Source organism: Centroberyx affinis, unplaced genomic scaffold (genome assembly GCF_046629955.1).
Source record: "Centroberyx affinis isolate AG114_WGS23_722 - 3 ecotype Tasmania unplaced genomic scaffold, CSIRO-AGI_Caff_v1 ptg001259l_1, whole genome shotgun sequence".
Taxonomy (NCBI): Eukaryota; Metazoa; Chordata; class Actinopteri; order Beryciformes; family Berycidae; genus Centroberyx; species Centroberyx affinis.
The window spans coordinates 262,997-280,000 of NW_027279770.1; the positions used below are offsets into that span (position 1 = coordinate 262,997).

At 42.1% G+C, this 17,004-nt stretch overlaps 2 protein-coding genes across 2 annotated transcripts in view; both read left to right on the forward strand.

Moving 5' to 3' along the window:
* The first annotated feature begins 1,908 nt into the window (after positions 1-1,908).
* LOC139648806 (receptor expression-enhancing protein 6) lies at positions 1,909-7,788 on the forward strand. The gene is made up of 6 exons (XM_071525044.1): positions 1,909-1,973; positions 2,063-2,205; positions 5,032-5,125; positions 5,492-5,630; positions 6,489-6,657; positions 6,868-7,788. Exons 2-6 carry the CDS (start codon positions 2,088-2,090, stop codon positions 6,903-6,905), a joined length of 558 nt encoding a protein of 185 aa, XP_071381145.1. The 5' UTR covers positions 1,909-1,973; positions 2,063-2,087; the 3' UTR covers positions 6,906-7,788.
* Positions 7,789-10,963: 3,175 nt separating this feature from the next.
* diras1b (DIRAS family, GTP-binding RAS-like 1b) overlaps positions 10,964-17,004 on the forward strand; it is a 13,294-nt gene continuing 7,253 nt past the window's right edge. Inside the window, exon 1 of the mRNA XM_071525045.1 lies at positions 10,964-11,091. The gene's annotated coding sequence lies outside the window, so the exon portion shown is untranslated. The remainder of the gene's footprint in view (positions 11,092-17,004) is intronic.

The window sequence follows — 17,004 nt, forward strand, 5'->3', positions numbered from 1 at the left end:
GTGTTCAGTGGACCAGTTATCCAGATCACAGTCTCTTCCCTAAGCCTCAGCACCTGCAGCAGGCCGTTTTCAATGCAGTCAAACTGAAGGAGGTTTTTGTACGGCTCAAAATCACTGTGTGAACACTCCAGCACTATGGAGGCCCAGACAGTAGTAATCTCCAACATCTTCAGCTTGAAAACCACTGATGGTCAGAGTGTAGCGAGAACCAGATCTACTGCCACTGAATCTAGATGGAGTTCCTGAGAACCGAGTTGATGCTTTGTATATAAGAAGTTTGGTAACCTGTCCAGGTTTCTGAAGGTACCAACTGAGATCACCACCAATATTTGAACTCCCTGTGGCGCTAATGGACACAGTCCCTCCAAGACTAACAGACTTGGATTTGTCAGACTGAGTCAGAAAGTTGTTGGCAGAAGACTCTGAAATAAGAAGTGAAATATAAATCAGTTTGGAACAGCAGTGTAGATTATAATAGTGAGAAGAGAGAAATAGAAAGCAGAATGGAAGTAAAAAAACAAGTGGAGGGATAGGAATTGCACCACACATAAAAATATCAGAACAATGTTAGATATCTGTTCAAAAATTCTCACCCTGACTCAGGAAACCCAACATGACAAGCAGAGCGATTGGAAACTTCATCCTGATGCAGTTTTAGGTGAGAGTGCATGAAAACAGTTCAGACTTGCTGTGACATAAGCATTTAAACTCTGGGGAGCAGTGATGCATAAAAGTCATGCAAAATACATCGTAAGTAGGCAAACACACACCTGTTCCTGTGAAACAGAAAAGGGAGAGGTGAGGTGGAGTGAGAGCACATCCCTTCCTGGGATGTTCAGTAGTTCAATAAAAAACTTTTCACTTTGTGGTCTACTTTTTCTCAGCTGTTTCTATTGCAAACTAAGGCTCTGTCTGTCCTTTTTACTCCATTCTTGGCCATATTGCTTTGTGTCCATAAACTGATCCAGGGCGTCCCCTGCTGGCCAAACTGGACCAAACTCATCCTAAAAAGGTATCAACTGTTTACTGCTCATTGAAACCTGAATAGAATATGTGATCATTTAATTGATGGATTTAAAAAAAAATGCTTTTAAAACTTTGGACTTTTTCTCTGCCATTGCAAACTAACGGGCTGTATGTCCTTTTCACTCCATTCTTGCTGTTCAAGCCTTGTGCTCATAAATTGATCCAGGGCGTCCTCTGCTGCCCGCAAACCGCATTCACAGCCACTCCACTTTTTGTATCTCCATGGATTGTATTGATTTTGGATTCCTTCCTTATTTCCATAGGTCATTTTGATAATCCAGATGGTTTACTTGGGATATTGGGAAAAGAGACATAAGGGAAATAGACATTTAAGCGGACAGGGCAGGGATGTTGGCCAAGTGGAGGGTAAACTCACCTAACCTCAGTGTATCCACCTTTTTATTTTCGGTATTTAGTTTATCCCTACTCACCTGTTAAGGTTAACATTTATCTTTATCTTTAAGTTTTTAGTAGCCTATATTAACAATATGGTAAACTGATGTAATTTACATGAGGTTTGGGGTTTTTAAGAAAAAAGCAACATAGGTTGATATTTTTCTGTAAATAGAATTCATTTTTGTTTATATTGCTGGTTGTTTGCTTTATGATAATCACTGTAGGTACAAGTTGACCACCTTTTTATTATTTAGGCTGCCGGATAAAGAATGTATACCCTAACCCTAACCCTAACCCAAGGCCTGCATAATCCATTGCAGAAAAGTTTTATCCGATACAACATTTTAATACATGTACATAGAAAACAACATAATCACAGTTCTGACCAGTCCACAAAACAGTCACTTTTATCACCTGCCGCATGGAACGTTGACCGGCGGAGCTCTCTGATTGGTCTGGCGTCTTTCAAACTCCTCCCACCTTCCCAACGGCTCGGGAGAGTCGACAGCCAGGCAGCGGCAGGAGCTTTCGGGCAAGTTATCAAATTACGGGTTAGTAAAATCACGTCTTGGGTTGATATAAATCGTTCAAACATCACCACGGTATTACATTTCGTTTCCATACTGTGTGTTTTGTGTAGACCACAGGTTCAGAGAGGCCCGAAGATGTTTGCTCAGCTGAAGGACCGCTACGCGACTCTGCTGTATGAGAAGAACTTTGTGACTGACCAGTTGGCAACGCTGGAGCAAAAAACGGGAGTGAAGAGGGAATATATCGCCTCGGGTACGTTAAAAGTAAAGAAAACTGGTGAAACGTGCGTTCATTCGTGTATAGAGAGACTGGAGATGAGACTGGGATTGCCCGGGTCACCATGTTGGACCCTCGTTATGTAAGGTCCCCCGGCCAACCAGCTCAGCACATTCTCCTCTAAAGATACAGTTGGTTATCTTGCTTTGCTCACAAGCAAACTGCAGATTATGAATTACCATAGGAAACTGGAAGTGGTTCTGCAGTTACACAAACTGACTGTTGCAGGAGTAGCCTACCCTGGCACTTTCATTTCACTCCTGTACGGTTTCATATCCTGTAATATTGCTGGATCATTTTATTACCCTCTTCAGATTTGAATGCGAAAGCTCATTAAACTCAGGCCTTTATGATACTAGATTAGAGTCACTTGGTATATAGTCCGTACCCACACCCATATCAGAATATTACTTGTGATTAAACTGCTTCTAATTTGCCAGTGCCAACAGCTGGTCCCAGGGGTATTTTTAACGTGTCCTGAAATATCCTGAGCAAGGCTGAGATGGAGGAAGACTCTAGGATGACCAGTCAGTCAGCTCCTGTCTGCTCCGTTAGCCTTGGAGAGTTGTGTTTTGACACTGCTGTGTAATCAGCTTGTGTAGTTGTCTGCATTTGTTCTTTGCTACCAGGGATTGTAGTTATAGCCACTCAACCAGGAAAACATGTTGGCCTGGGTGACCTATATTCAAACACATTGCCTTTAGATCAAAATTGATCCAATCAGCTGTAGGGATCACATGCTTCACTTGGTTTGCACCCCAAGTCTGATGTTCATTTAAATGGCCCTTGTCAAGGATGCAGAAGATGTGAAATTCTGCGGATGTTGAACGCTACATGTGAAATTCTCTGTGTTGTGTGTGTTTAGCTGCCCCATATCAGACCTTGGGTCACCTGGGAGTGTTAGCAAATAATCCTCAGGGGGTTTTCCTGCTTGTTGGGGTTTACTCCCACATGTAGGACAGCAGAGCGAATTGGGAGATCGCCTCTGATCCTGAGGACATCAAACCCACTGTGTCCTTTCCCTATCGAGATCAATAACGTATCGCTTTATCAGGAAAATTCAGTTCACATTCAGTCAAAGTTGTCAATCACTATAGTTGTCTAAACCCTGTGGTAGTTTCTGATTGTACTGCCCTACAAACAAACACAACCAATCTAGTGCTCCACACAAATGCAAAGTATATATTCAAATGCTATTTGACACATCTCTGCTCTGCATTTAGTAGAAGGGCGAACCACAGAGAGCTGTCAAATTATACCATAACCTGGGCTTTTGCCAGAACAGTCTTAAAAAACTTGGCCTGGTGACTGCAGTGTATGTACTGTAAGCAGTTTTTGGTCACTTAATATGTGAAGGGAAGAGGGGGCACTTTCCAAAGTCAAGGCCAACAGCATGTGTGAAGAATTGAAACAGGCATTCATCGTAGGAGGACTTTAATATTGGCTCACTGTAAAGTTTATGTTGTTTAGATGAGTAACCTCAAGTTCATGCTGACTCTCATGACACTCTAAAGTGTGAAGAGTAATGCCAACTAAGGTGTAAAAAGGCCTACGCTCCTCTGTAGATGCAGCCAGGCTCTGCTTGAGCGGCCACTGTTTGACTTCATAGTTTTATAACCAATATTTATCCCACATCTACTGTACCCTTAACATCAAATCATCACAACACTACTGTTAAGCGGAATTGGGTGTTTCAGCTGAGTTGGAAATACTGTAACATTACTGTGAGTCATACACAAGTTACACAACTGCCTTGCTGACTGTGATGGCCCGTACTTTTGTTTTCCTGCTCAAGAGGAGGGCATGTGTTTTCATTTAAGGCTGTAAAATCTGTTCTACAGTATGGCACTTGGACTCGTGGGCCATTTTCTTAGAGCACTTCGAGAGTTGCTTACTGACAGAGTAGAGCTAGAAGAGATGGCCTGTAGGTTTTGAGATGGTTTTTCAGTTGACGGGTTTGGTAGTTATAGTCACAAAGATCTGTGTTTATGAACCTGCAGTCAAGGACAATAAAGCCTCAGGCAATGATTTCCCTATGCAAACCATTTGCTCTGCAGGCTGCAGTGTCAGGGTTTGTAAACAGTTCCTTCTTTTGTGTCTTGTCCCTTTTTTTTTTAACCAGTTCGACCAGTTCTGTCACCATTAGAGAGAAGTGGACACTGCAGACTGGCAAACTGCATGCAAATTTGAATATGAGCTGCGACCGACAAGCAAATGAGATGTAAAAAGTAGGTTGGGACAGTGTTAAAGGTCGACTCTTGTGCTTTGGATACCCGTTTAACCTGGTGAATAAGTTTAGGCCATTTAAGTATCTCATGATAGTTGGATTTTATATCAAAGGTTGAGTTTTGTATAGATTTGAATGGTCTGTGGCATTAGCTTATGCATCTACCCGAGGGTGGGCCTACCATTCCTCTTCTCTTCTCTTTTTGCCTTAAACTTGCCTGTCTGCGTAAATATGTATGTGGAATCTGTCACATACTTGAGGTCTACAGATCAGGATATTTCACATGGCCACGCTAGCTTTGAGGTTCTCTGTAGTATTATCTCCGTTTTATAGCCCATCTCCTCCACCTAATGCATTTGAATATCAGTGTTTGAGTTGGGATTAGTGCTCCTCCTTATCCTGTTGTTGTACTATCCTGACATCCTGCTCTCTGACACGCTGCCTTCAGATTGAGTTAATATTGCTTGACATTTGCACTTGTTTGTCAAATAGCTGGGAAACCTTACCCCTTCCTCCCTGTCCCTCCTCCTCCTGTAACGCCAGCGCTGCTCCTCCTCTTCTCTCTTCTTGTCCAGGTATCGTGTGTTTAGTCGGACTGTATCTTCTTCTTGGACATGGGGCCTCACTCCTCTGCAACCTGATTGGCTTCGTCTATCCAGCCTATTTCTCGTATGTATGAAGTTTAGTTAATTTCGACAAATGTAAAAAAAATTTTAAAAAAAATGTATAGAAAAACAGTGCATTTTAAAACATTGTAAAGGATGATATATTAAAGTCAGACACGTATTTTCAGTGTAGTCTATGAATATATTTGTAAAAAATGTGGTAAATCAGTGACCTAAATCTTTATTTTTCACAATTTGGAAGGAGAGAGTGTATTTGAACCTTTTTCTTTTGAATTGTACTTGAATGTTTTAAGGCTACTTAAATGCACCCAGCGGCTCAGACCCACAGCTGGAGACTTTTAATCTTGACCTTCTGTTGATTAGCTGACCTTAAACCTCCTTAATTGAACCTGTCCTCCTGTCCACTCAGCATCAAAGCCATTGAGAGCAAAAACAAGGATGACGACACACAGTGGCTGACCTACTGGGTTGTCTATGGGGTCTTCAGCATCGTAGAGTCCTTCTCTGACATCTTCCTCTCCTGGTTCCCCTTTTACTATGCTGGCAAGGTAGTTAGACCTTTTTGTCTTTTCTTTTTTTGTAAAGCTGCATGGTAATTTTGCACATTGGCGGCTCCAGATGGCAGCAAGAGGTAACTGTTTGAAAAAATGTAAACTTCAGTACCCAGAAATCATGTAATGTGACAGCACACAGCGAGAGAGGCAAAATATCTAATGTGGTTGAGTTCAGTTTTCTCTGGACGGAGCACTCGCTTGCTGCTGTTAAAGAGACAGTTGGTATTTTGCTGCCAAGTTTGGAAGTGACTTTATCCGACCCCAGAGTTTCATTTGAACAAATTGGGCGAATCTGCAGGTTCTCATTTAGGTGGGGTGGGATGCTCATTTCTGTTGCAGCCCTATTTTGTGATTTTAGGATAATAAAACAGCTGCCTAGTGCAAAACTGTCAGCCATGTGCCATGTAGCTTCTTATGTCAATAGGATTTTTCATGATATTGAATTTGAAAATGGCTTGGTGGGAAATATTTTGCCAATATACTGACAATGTGAAAAATAGTATTAAAAACAATGTATTATGCTGTGTAGTGAGTGATGGTAAAATGTACAAATCATTGAAAACAACATGAATGGGGTCTCTTAACAGTAGAAGTGTGTCAGCATTTTGCGTTCAGCATGGTTTAAATGTATATTTACTTTGCCGTGCAGCATGTTAAGGATCTTACTACATACTACAATATACCGTATCGATAGTACTTGCTGCACCTACTGTCAGCATTGTGTGTTTTATTGAACAGATTTCAGACACAAAGAAAGAAAAGCAGACCCTTGGAACTAAAGATTAGCCACTTTGGGACATCAAGTTGCACCGCAGCATCAAGTCTAACATCTCTTTTCCACTCTCTCCGCAGTGCCTGTTCTTGATATGGTGTATGGCTCCAGTGCAGTGGAACGGTTCTAACCTTTTGTACAAGCGTGTGGTCCGACCTTTTTTCATGCAGCACCAGGCTACCATGGACAACGTGATCAACGATCTGAGCACCAAGGCTAAGAGCATGACAAAGAACGTCACCGAAGAGGGTGAGACACCTACACAACTATACATGCAAACACAGATACATGCACATGCTGCAAAAACAGTATTCTCTAGATAAACCTGCACATCACCTGTTTGATTCACACTTTAAAAATATTTAAACCTTGTCAAACACACTCTATTGTCTTATGAACCTTTTATTTTCCTGTCTGTGAACATAACAGTATTTTTTCCTTCTGTTTTTATTCCGTCAGCTGCTAATCTGGTCCTCAGCCATGACAAAGAACAGTGATGGGCAGATGAAGGCTACGTGTGTGTGTGTGTGTGTGTGTGTGTGTGTGTGAGTGTGTGTGTGTGTGGGTGGGTGAGTGATTGTACGCTTGTATGAGTGTTTGTTGCTGTTTTTTGTTCCCCCCCATGACGAAAGATGATAATCAACCCCGTCATGCGGTGAAGTGAAGCTTCACGCTCCTGACGATGAATAAAAGCTTGTTTGTTTGTTCACATCAGTTTACTGCCAAGACTGCAATCTTTTATATGATCTCATCTTTTTGAGTTCGTCAACACTAAACTGAGCCATGCCGTCTGTCATCTCAACAGCCTTTTATTTCCCCCCCTTCCCTTTATCTCTCCTCCTGTCCATCTGCATTAGTCTGACAAAATAGGTGGGGAAAAGATTGTTAATCATAAAAATGATCTTATATATATATATATATATATATATATATATATATACACACACACTATATGGAGTAGTAGTGGGTGGAGGAGTGATCAATATTATTCAGGTGAATCTCTAATTGAATCTTTCATTTAATCTCTAATTTTGTTTGTGATCTGATAACATTACGGTTATAAAAGCAGGGTTCATTAAAATTTAAGTTCATAAAGAGCATAATCTCATCATGTTGTTAACCACAATGGCAACTTTTACCTGTGATTAGTGTCTCCATGTCTTCATGCTCTCGATGCCTTATTCTGTGTGTACTGGGTGAACTCGTGCCAAGCATTTCAAGTCTGATCAAGTGGGAAGGTTCTCACTTTATAAGTTTAACTGGAAGATTTCTATGTTTTGTTTTGTTTTGTAATGTCTTATTTTTGTCTCATAATGATGGAGTAATAAAACTGGAATCCTGATGAACTGAAGAGTGATGTCTTTGTGTTGGACCTTAACTTAACTTAAAGCACTTTGAGCTGCATGTTGTGTATGAAAGGTGCTATACAAATAAAGGTTATTATTATTATTAACTTGGTCTTTCAGATTTGTTGTTGCTCCTGCTGCAGGTCCGCTCTCCATGCAGTGTCATTCGTCACAAAGTGGGAAATGGGATTTTATTTGGTCTGAATTATATTACATGCACCAGTGCTTCCTCTAATTGTTTTTGGTTTTTTTGGGGGGCGGGGGGGTTATAGCAGTGGTGAGCAGAGGAAATTATATTTCTGGGTCTATAGTACCCCTTGCTTTGTTTCTAGTTAATTTTACAGCACCACACTGTTCTTATTTATGTACTTTATCTGCAGTAATTGTAAATGTTGCCCAAATATCTGATTGTCTTTTTTGTATTGTATTAAAAGTTTCAAAAGCTCATTTCCAAAATGCTATATATCCATTTTCAAAAGAGGATCAGTTAAATTAAATTAAATTATCTAAAATATAGCACTATAGAGCTTCCACATTTCTTTAGATGTTTCTTAACTTTTCTTAGCATTCTTTTATCACGCATCATTTCGTTTAATGTTGTGCTATCCATCTTGCAGATGTAGATGTCACTTTATTAAAGTAGATATTTAATTTTGGGATGAAACTCCTCAGTGTTATTTTGCATGCTCCAATGAGGATTTAATATAGGGGAAATACTGATGTCATGCACAATTTCTCACTGATCCTACACATACACTTACACTTTTGACCTGTCACCTTAAAGTGCATTTACTGGTATTCAGACAGCCTAACAGCCCATGCTATAATTTGTGTTTGACTCTACGTTCACGCTTGAGGGGCTCTGAATGGGAAACCCTTTGTATCTGTGCACTGGATGTAATGCATGGGAAAATGGTGGACGGAGACGGGGCAATGGCCGCACACCGCCACAGGGAGAGGAAGGCACCCATCTGGAAATGGCTGCTGTGAAGATCTGTCTGCCAAACGTTTGTTATATCCCTTCAGCCACTGTGGCCGATGGAAGTCGAGGGGTATTGATTTAACAGAAATGGGACACAGAAACCAATTATTGCACTGTGTTGCTGTGTGTGTGTGTGTGTGTGTGTGTGTGTGTGTGTGTGTGTGTGTGTGTGTGTGTGTGTGTAAGGCCTCGTATTGAGTGCAGAGCCTGTAATGGTTGTGTACTGCAGGAGAACAGCTGGAGAGAGAAGCCTCGGGGGGGAACAGAGAGGGGAAAGGAGTGATGTGGAGTTAGACATGTCACACACACTGATTTTTAGCTATTTGTCCTATTGCAAGGTGCCTCTGTTGATCAATCACGAGGCTTAACTTGTTTTCAGGTTCACAATTCTGTCCACTTACAAGCTGACTGCTTGCATAATGTTTTTCTCCTAACCAACCCTACATTATCCGGTTGACCCCAGATTTTCTGTTAATTATTTCCACCACAAAAACAATCAATACTACTTCTAATCAAGCTGTCTGCTTGTCTGGCCATCAGTGCAGCGTTTGTAATCCTGCACTTCCCGCGGCTCACCGACAGAGGGAGACAGACGCAAGGCTGGCCTGCTGTTTTGGCTGGTTGGTGAGTCATACTGTGAATCCGTCACGTACAGACAAACACAGCTCAAACAAGGCCTGGTCTCACTCGACTAACAGGCCTTTATTCTCGCCAAGGTGGGGCTCGCTCACTCACACGGCCGCCTCAAATCGCGAAATTAACCGAAATAGGTGACATTTGCAGAATTCAGTGGATACAGGGTGTGGATTTCTCTCACACATCCTCTTATTGGGCTATTTTACTTCCTGGTTTATCGATCGTGTGTGCACCCTGTGATCTCTCTCCTCCGGGATGGAAGACTGATTTCTTGGACCCAGAGGGCTGCAGCTCACAGTTTGATGTACTGTTTGTCTTCCTGCCTTCTGGTCAGGCCTTGCCCGTGGTGCTGAAACACAAACACGTCGCTGTCCGTGGTGCTGAACAACAACGATGTCGCGCCATGGTGCTGAAATACAGTAGTGTCGCTGTCCGTGGTGCTGATCTGGACAGTAAATGGATCAGACAGTGAATAAAAACCAGACATGTGTTGGTAAATTAAAAGCTGGTTGAGCCCTGACCTCCAGTCGTTTATCATTATACGGCAAACAACCACCATTATTTATAAAACTCAATTTTTTTTTTTACCCCATCATTCATATTCCTACATCGGTTTAATGCAACTAAGGTTTACTATGAAGTACACTATGAATTTACATCATTATGTCAGCCTGAAAAGGTGCTAAAACTGACTTTAGGTTGGTTTACGCTTCACTCTGTGCCTCATAATGATAATCCAAATGTGTGTGTTGTCCACCAACTCTCACCTTTCGTCTTTTGAAATTTCAGTCAAAAATTTCCCCTCGTTTGATTTCTACAGCAGGCCAGCGTGAAATTGGCAGCATCCCTCAAACTCCCCTGGCGCCTGAGATATCAGGTAGCTTCTTGGCTGTGGTTGAAACATCGACAGAATCATTGGGAAATGAAATGGGCTCCGCTTAGGTTACAATTTTGACCGTGAATTTGATCAGTTATGTGAATGTGATTTGTTGCTGGGGGACCATCAATATATTTTTTCTTATTGCAGCTTTCATATAGGATATATGCTAAAACCTTGTCATCCTCAGAGGCCTTGACGGCCCATGACAACAGCCTATGACAACATGTAATTATTAATATATAGATTGTAGCTATACTAAATGTAGCCTAGTTTAAATTATTTACGTCCATGGATATAAATGGATGTAAGATTAGTTGGCCTAGGAATCGAGTTTCGCAACAACTTTAAAAATATATATATATATTGTTATTATTCTTAGTATTATTTCATTTATTTATTTATTTATTCTTAATTTTAGTCATTGGTATATGTATCAACACACCACTCAAAAACCCTCACAATGGCATCGATCCAGGGAAAAAAAAAAAGGGGGGGGGGGGGGGCGACATACCGATAAAGATGAAATAGGAAATAGCCTATCTTGCTGTCATCCGACCACTGGAAGTGTATGGAGTGAGAGAAAATCAAGTGTGGACAGAAAGGGAGAGGACATAGCACCTCCCACGTCCTATCTATGAGAGAGAGCGAGAGAGAGAGAGAGAGAGAGAGAGAGAGAGAGAGAGAGAGAGAGAGAGAGTCTGCTCTGGTGGTGTTGGAAATCGGACGACATGAGCTCTACATGAATCGCGTAAAATGCTTTAAGACGCTGCTTTCGGCGTTTGTCTTTCATCCGTCTCGACCGAGGACAAGCCTAAAGCGGAACTATTCCCCACGTCCAGGTATGGAGACGCTTTTCATCCACATCTTACATTAGAGGTTAGATGTTGGTATTCAGTGGCGTAACGCGGTCCGCTGCCTGCCTTCTGCCTGGCTGACTGTTGTGCGCACACGATTCCCGCTACGGCCAATATGGGACAGCGAAATCTCTTGTTTTCCTAAATCCGCTGTGATGCATCTGCAACAGCTCGTATATCACGAATAACATTTGTGTTTGATTGAACATCGGTCGCGCTAATTGTGTATGTGTGTGTGTGTGTGTGTGTGTGTGTGTGTGTGTGTGTGTGTGTATGCCCGCACAGCCATATTGGCAGTCAGCAGGAGAGAGAGGGCAGAGATATGAGGGTGTAAGGATTATCATATTGCTTTGAGGAGTAAGGGAGGTGGAAGAGGAGGAGGAGGAGGAGGAGGAGGAGGAGGGGAGGGGGGGGGGGGGCGCTGCGACTGTGAAATGATGGCACCACTGCGAGATGGCGATCCTCCGGTATTTATGAATGAAACAAGCAGAGTAGGGTAGTCTGTAATGGCGTTGCGTACCAATCTGCGGACCGACAGCCAAGTCCTGCCACCCCTTCACGACTGTAGCTGAGGCAAAACCGCACGTCAACATTGGACCATACATAATAATGACGCCAGTGTGACGCATAGCCCCTGATTTCTGTGGCAAATCTCATGGTTAATCTCTCCACAGTGCCTACATATCCTCCATCTGGATCTGCATGGCTCTAGATATATATATATATATATATATATATATATATATATATATATACAGTATATGTCTCCTCCTCCATGCTTATTGTGGATTCTCATGACTGGAGAGTCATCATGACATGCAAAATGTGCATCGTGCAGGCCCTATTTATGTGCATGTGTGTGTGCAGTATGATCATGTATGTGACTAAACTTCCTGTATACGCATTGAATGCTACCAGTCGTGCATGGGTGTGTGTGTGGGTTCATAGTGCGAGGTTTTGAGGCGGAGAGAGAGAGGGTGAGAGGAGAGGAGAGGAGAGGAGAGGAGAGATGCATGACAGTAAATCCAGTGGTTAAGCTTTGAAGTGTGTGGTTAAGAGTAGTAAAGAGAGACGGACTGTTGGTGTTAAAGCTTGCGTGTGTTTGTCAAAAAAGGGGGGAGGGGGGGGGTGATGGCTGGATGTGTGGGGGAGTGTGCCGATGCCTGTCTGTCTGTCAGTCTGTCTGTCTGTCTTTCTGTCTGTATGTGTGTGTGTTGAATGGCCACAGTATGGTTGCATAACAATAGTTCACACTGCAAAGGTAGGAGAAAGAAATGGCTCAAAATACAGAAAATACAGAGGAAGCTGGTGATGTTGTGGTGATAATTATGACCATGTTGATGATGTTGGTGACGAGTATCGATGGTGATTATTACCGTTTACCAAGGATGACGATGATAGAATATTCCCACATCGGCATGAAAGCACTCCTCTTCGGCTTTGAGGCCCCGCAGAAAGCACCTAGACGCAGCGGAGAAACACAGCCTCCACCACAACAAGGTCAGCGCGGCCAGATGCTGAGGAAAGATGTGAATTCTGCTGGGGATGTCGCTGTCTGCTTATCTGTCTGGACAGGCAGTGGACAGACACACTCGGCCCCGCAATCATCCAGGCCTGGTTTTCCAGAAGCGGGCCAAGTCAGGTCCACCCAGACTGGGGCCCACGGGTCAGATTTGGCTCTCTAAGTGTTTTTTTGGCCCTCCAAAGGCCTCCAGAAAATGGGGAGATTCATTATTGGATCTGTGTGGGTGCAATTTCTGAGATGGGTTTTTAGATTGCTTATTATCACAAACCAAATTAACGAACACGATCCAGACATAAGACCTAAGAGGCTGTTATTGCCTTGTTACCCAGCTTGTTACTAAATAACAAATGTCTAACAGTATTTCCTTTCCTTTGGGCCAGAACACGTCCAACAGTGCTGCTTTTTGGCCATTTTCCATCTAAGTAAATTTGAGCAGTGTCGTCATCCTCGTCCATTGGCTTACAGTGAGGCGGCGGTAGTCTAGAGCAGCGGTGCTCAACGTGGGGTCCGGGGATCACAGGGGTCCTTGTTCCATGGGACAAGGGGGGTTCCATGGGGTCCCCAGCAAACTGATGAAGTGTTAAACTTTACCATTATTTCATTTACAAGAAGTTAACACAATAAGAAAATGTAGAAGAATGACTATTATCATAGTTTCACTGTTATGTCTCTACCTACAATGCAGATAGTCAAATCATATCTAACAATAAAAAATATTGTCAGATTTGGGTCTGAGTGACAAAATCTCATCAAATGGGGGTCTGTGATCCTACTACATTTGGGGTCCTTGATATGAAAAAGGTTGAGAATCACTGGCCTAGAGGTTAGAGAAACACGCCTGTGACTGGAAGGTTGCAGGATGGGAAAAGTCTGGGTGGGGAAAGTGAATACAAAAAGCTCTCCTTTCTTTCAAGGAACTCTTCGTCCAGGCTTTGCACCCCGAGTCGCACCATCAGTAGTCGTTGCACCGGGCAGCTCCCAGGTGTGAATGTGTGAAACAGTGTGAGTGTGAACCAGGTTGTTGCTGAGGAAGAGCATAAATACTCAGTCAGTCATTCCTGGATAAATTAAGGTGTAAAAAATAAAGATGATGGATTCTGGCATCTTCACGCAACCTGCAATGGTTCTAATTTATAGAAATAGAGGGTTTTTCCTCATGTATGTCTGTTGCTTTGACAGTACAAGTCTAATCAAAGACTGCGCAACACATCTGTGCAATTTCTATATATAACATCCTCTTTAATACTGGAACAGATCAATGCTAAAGTGTTTTGGTTGTTCCGAAGGCATCAGTTCATTTGAGCAGTCCATATAGCCTTCATTATACATTATATTAGATAGGATTATCTTGCTCTTGTGCATAACTAATCAGCGGCCTGGCTGTAGTTTTTTTTTTTTTTTTTTGGTAGTCATGGACATTGTGATGTTGGAATCATCACATTTCATCTGGCATTTTAGTCAAATATCAGTCATTCATATAATGTAGATTCATCATCACCATCCACTGTCTTTAAATCAGTTTTTAAAGTGATTATATAAATCAACTAACCAAGTTAGTAAGGTTATATTAGTTTTGCTCTGAGATATGCAAAAATCAACGCTCAGTTTCTCAAAGTTATTCTCGGTGGCGACAAAACCTTCTAATGCCAAGAGTAGCATGGGAGAGCCACCAGTCTGGTGTGGGATTCCCTTGTTGTCTTTGCTTTAAACCATCTGCGTGTTTATCAGACCTGGATCAGCTGGTATTACAAAGAAGCTGTGCCTGGTTGATCTTGCCTGTAGAAACCAATGGAATCGTTCCAGAGCTACAAACCCTGTCACCATCTGTCACTGCAGGCAGGCTTCTGCAACACGCCCGACTTGTCTGAAAGGACTGTAATTAGTACTTGAGTCTGGTCTAGGCCCACATAGTTTCTAAGAAAAGCATTCTGGAAAAAAAAATACAATTTGAATACATATTGAGGACTTGAAAACAAACACGAAGAGTGTTGCGTCCACTATCAAGGAAACCTCAAGTAGCTCAATTGGAAACTACATTTCCCTTTTTTGTTTTCCTTGGCCCAACCCTTGTGTTTATGGCCAGGTGCCTCTCTGTTTCCCAGATTGCCAAGCCACAGTATTAGCAGGACCTTATGGAGAAGCCAGACGGAGCAACCCAGGGTTCCCCAGGTCAAGCTAATACTCACCAATACACACTGCAAGACTGATTAGATGGACATCTTACATTCAAGCCACTGCTTCCTTTTTTGGTTCAGTAGGTGGAGCGTAGCATCGGCCTGATTATGGCTACATGGTTTGATTTCTTCTCTGGAAGTCTCCCATGTGGGACACCAATCATCTGCCTGTCAACCAAAAGGGAAACTTTATTTCTTAAACTATTTTTGAACCAGGTTAACTAAGAACACATCCATATTTTCAGCAATGACCTGGGGGGAATAGTTGCAGGGAGGAGGGTTTTACATGCAAGTCAAGTCAAGTCAAGTTTCTTATTTATTTATAGCCCAGTATTGCAAAGCATGCCTCAAAGGGCTTCACAAAACAACACACAAAAAGAGATAAAAACAGTGGTTATGTAGACTAGCAAATACAAACAAATACAATAAAATGCACAATCAATTAATAAGAGAATTAAAACAAAATGTATACTGTACATGCAGACTCCAACACCTGGGAGCTGCCTGTTGGCCATTGAGCAGTTTCATTAGAGCTGATGGGGTTTGGTGCCTTGCTCAAAGGCACACTGGTGGAAGTTGTTGAAAGTGGGAAGAGCTCACTTCCCCCGCTCACTTTCCAAAGAAGTCCAGGGATTTTAACCAGCAAACTCCTGGTACAAGCCCAATTCTTCCAGTTACAAGCCCATAGCCTTCCTGTGGCTAATAGCAGTGCTACTCAGCTACATATTCATTCTTTACTAAAATATTGTTGCGGTTCGGTGAAAACCCCATAAATCCAATTTTGGTTATTTCAGCTTCAACTGAAGGATCACAAAGACGATCTTTATGAAACCTTGCAAAATGAATTCAATAAATCCAAAAAATTTAAGGTGGTCAAGCTGAAAACAAGGCTGTTCTTCTTAGCTCCTGAAAAGTGGCTATTTTGGAGATATGGAGGTTTTCACCCGACAACACTGATATGCATCCCTACAACCAAAAAATCCATGCAATGATAGAATTACATGTTTTTCTTAGGTAACGTGAAATGTTAGACAGAAACTAACACTTCATGCTGAAATGAATTTCCGGTGCCTGCGCTGCCGTTAATAGAAGGAAATTGAACTGCAAAAACCTTCTGTTCCAAATTAAATGTGGGATGTCAGTAGGCAGGAAAATGTCAGTGTTACCGTCTGTGTATCTGGCTCAGCTGATATGCCCATACAACAGTGCAGCATTAGTGTGTGCTAGGGGGGTCAAAGGGGGGTGCATCAAGTATCAGAGGGCTTGTGTGTGCATTAGGGGCTGCATGTAGTCTTAGGGAGACTGCTGGTAACTTAAGTCCTGGGAATTGGGTCAATGCAGAGCAGGCCAGGAGCACAGAGGAGGTTAAGCTCAATGATTAGCTACTAAGCCAAGACCACAGTGCTGCAATCTCTTGTACAGTCTAACAAACACACACACAGGTGCAAACACACACATGCAAACACATGCTATACACTTACAGTATATGCTCTCTCACAGTATAGATTGACACACACACAGTACTCACGCATTCACCGTAACATGGGTACTTTCTCATGCATGTTCACACGCACGCGCACACGCACACACGCAAACACACACACACACACACACACACACAAATGCACATTAAGCCTAGCTTAAACACCCTCATCCTGTTTGAATGATGTGATCTAGGGGGATTGACACAAATGAGAAGAGTATGATTAGATATTTTGTTTAAATGTGTATTTGAGATTTTCTCTTTTTAAGAAAATTATTTAGAATCACAAAGAGGAAACAAACTGCCGCACAGACTTTTGAATTGTGCCAGTGCTTGTAATGTTATCTTTGTGGCATGGCTCCCCCTGATGAGAACACTGTCGCCATATTATTGGCTTAGTTTGCATTTTTATGTTGTGAAGATAATTTTTCCATGCTCATATTACATAATACAACAGCAATATGGACCAGTGTTTTGAGTTGAAGCTTGCAAAGAGATTTTTTTTCATTAGCCAGCCATACCCATCAAAAATTATATATAACACAAAATACCATTAATATACTAAAAGAAAAATCTAGAATTAGACTGTAAGTTTCTATCCATTTCTATACATCCAGCTCCCAGTAGCCAACACCTTCTCTGTTACTGTGATGAAAGCTTTCAGCAGACCGTGTCATAACATTTACCATCTTTTGAAAGACTTCTTTATGCTACAA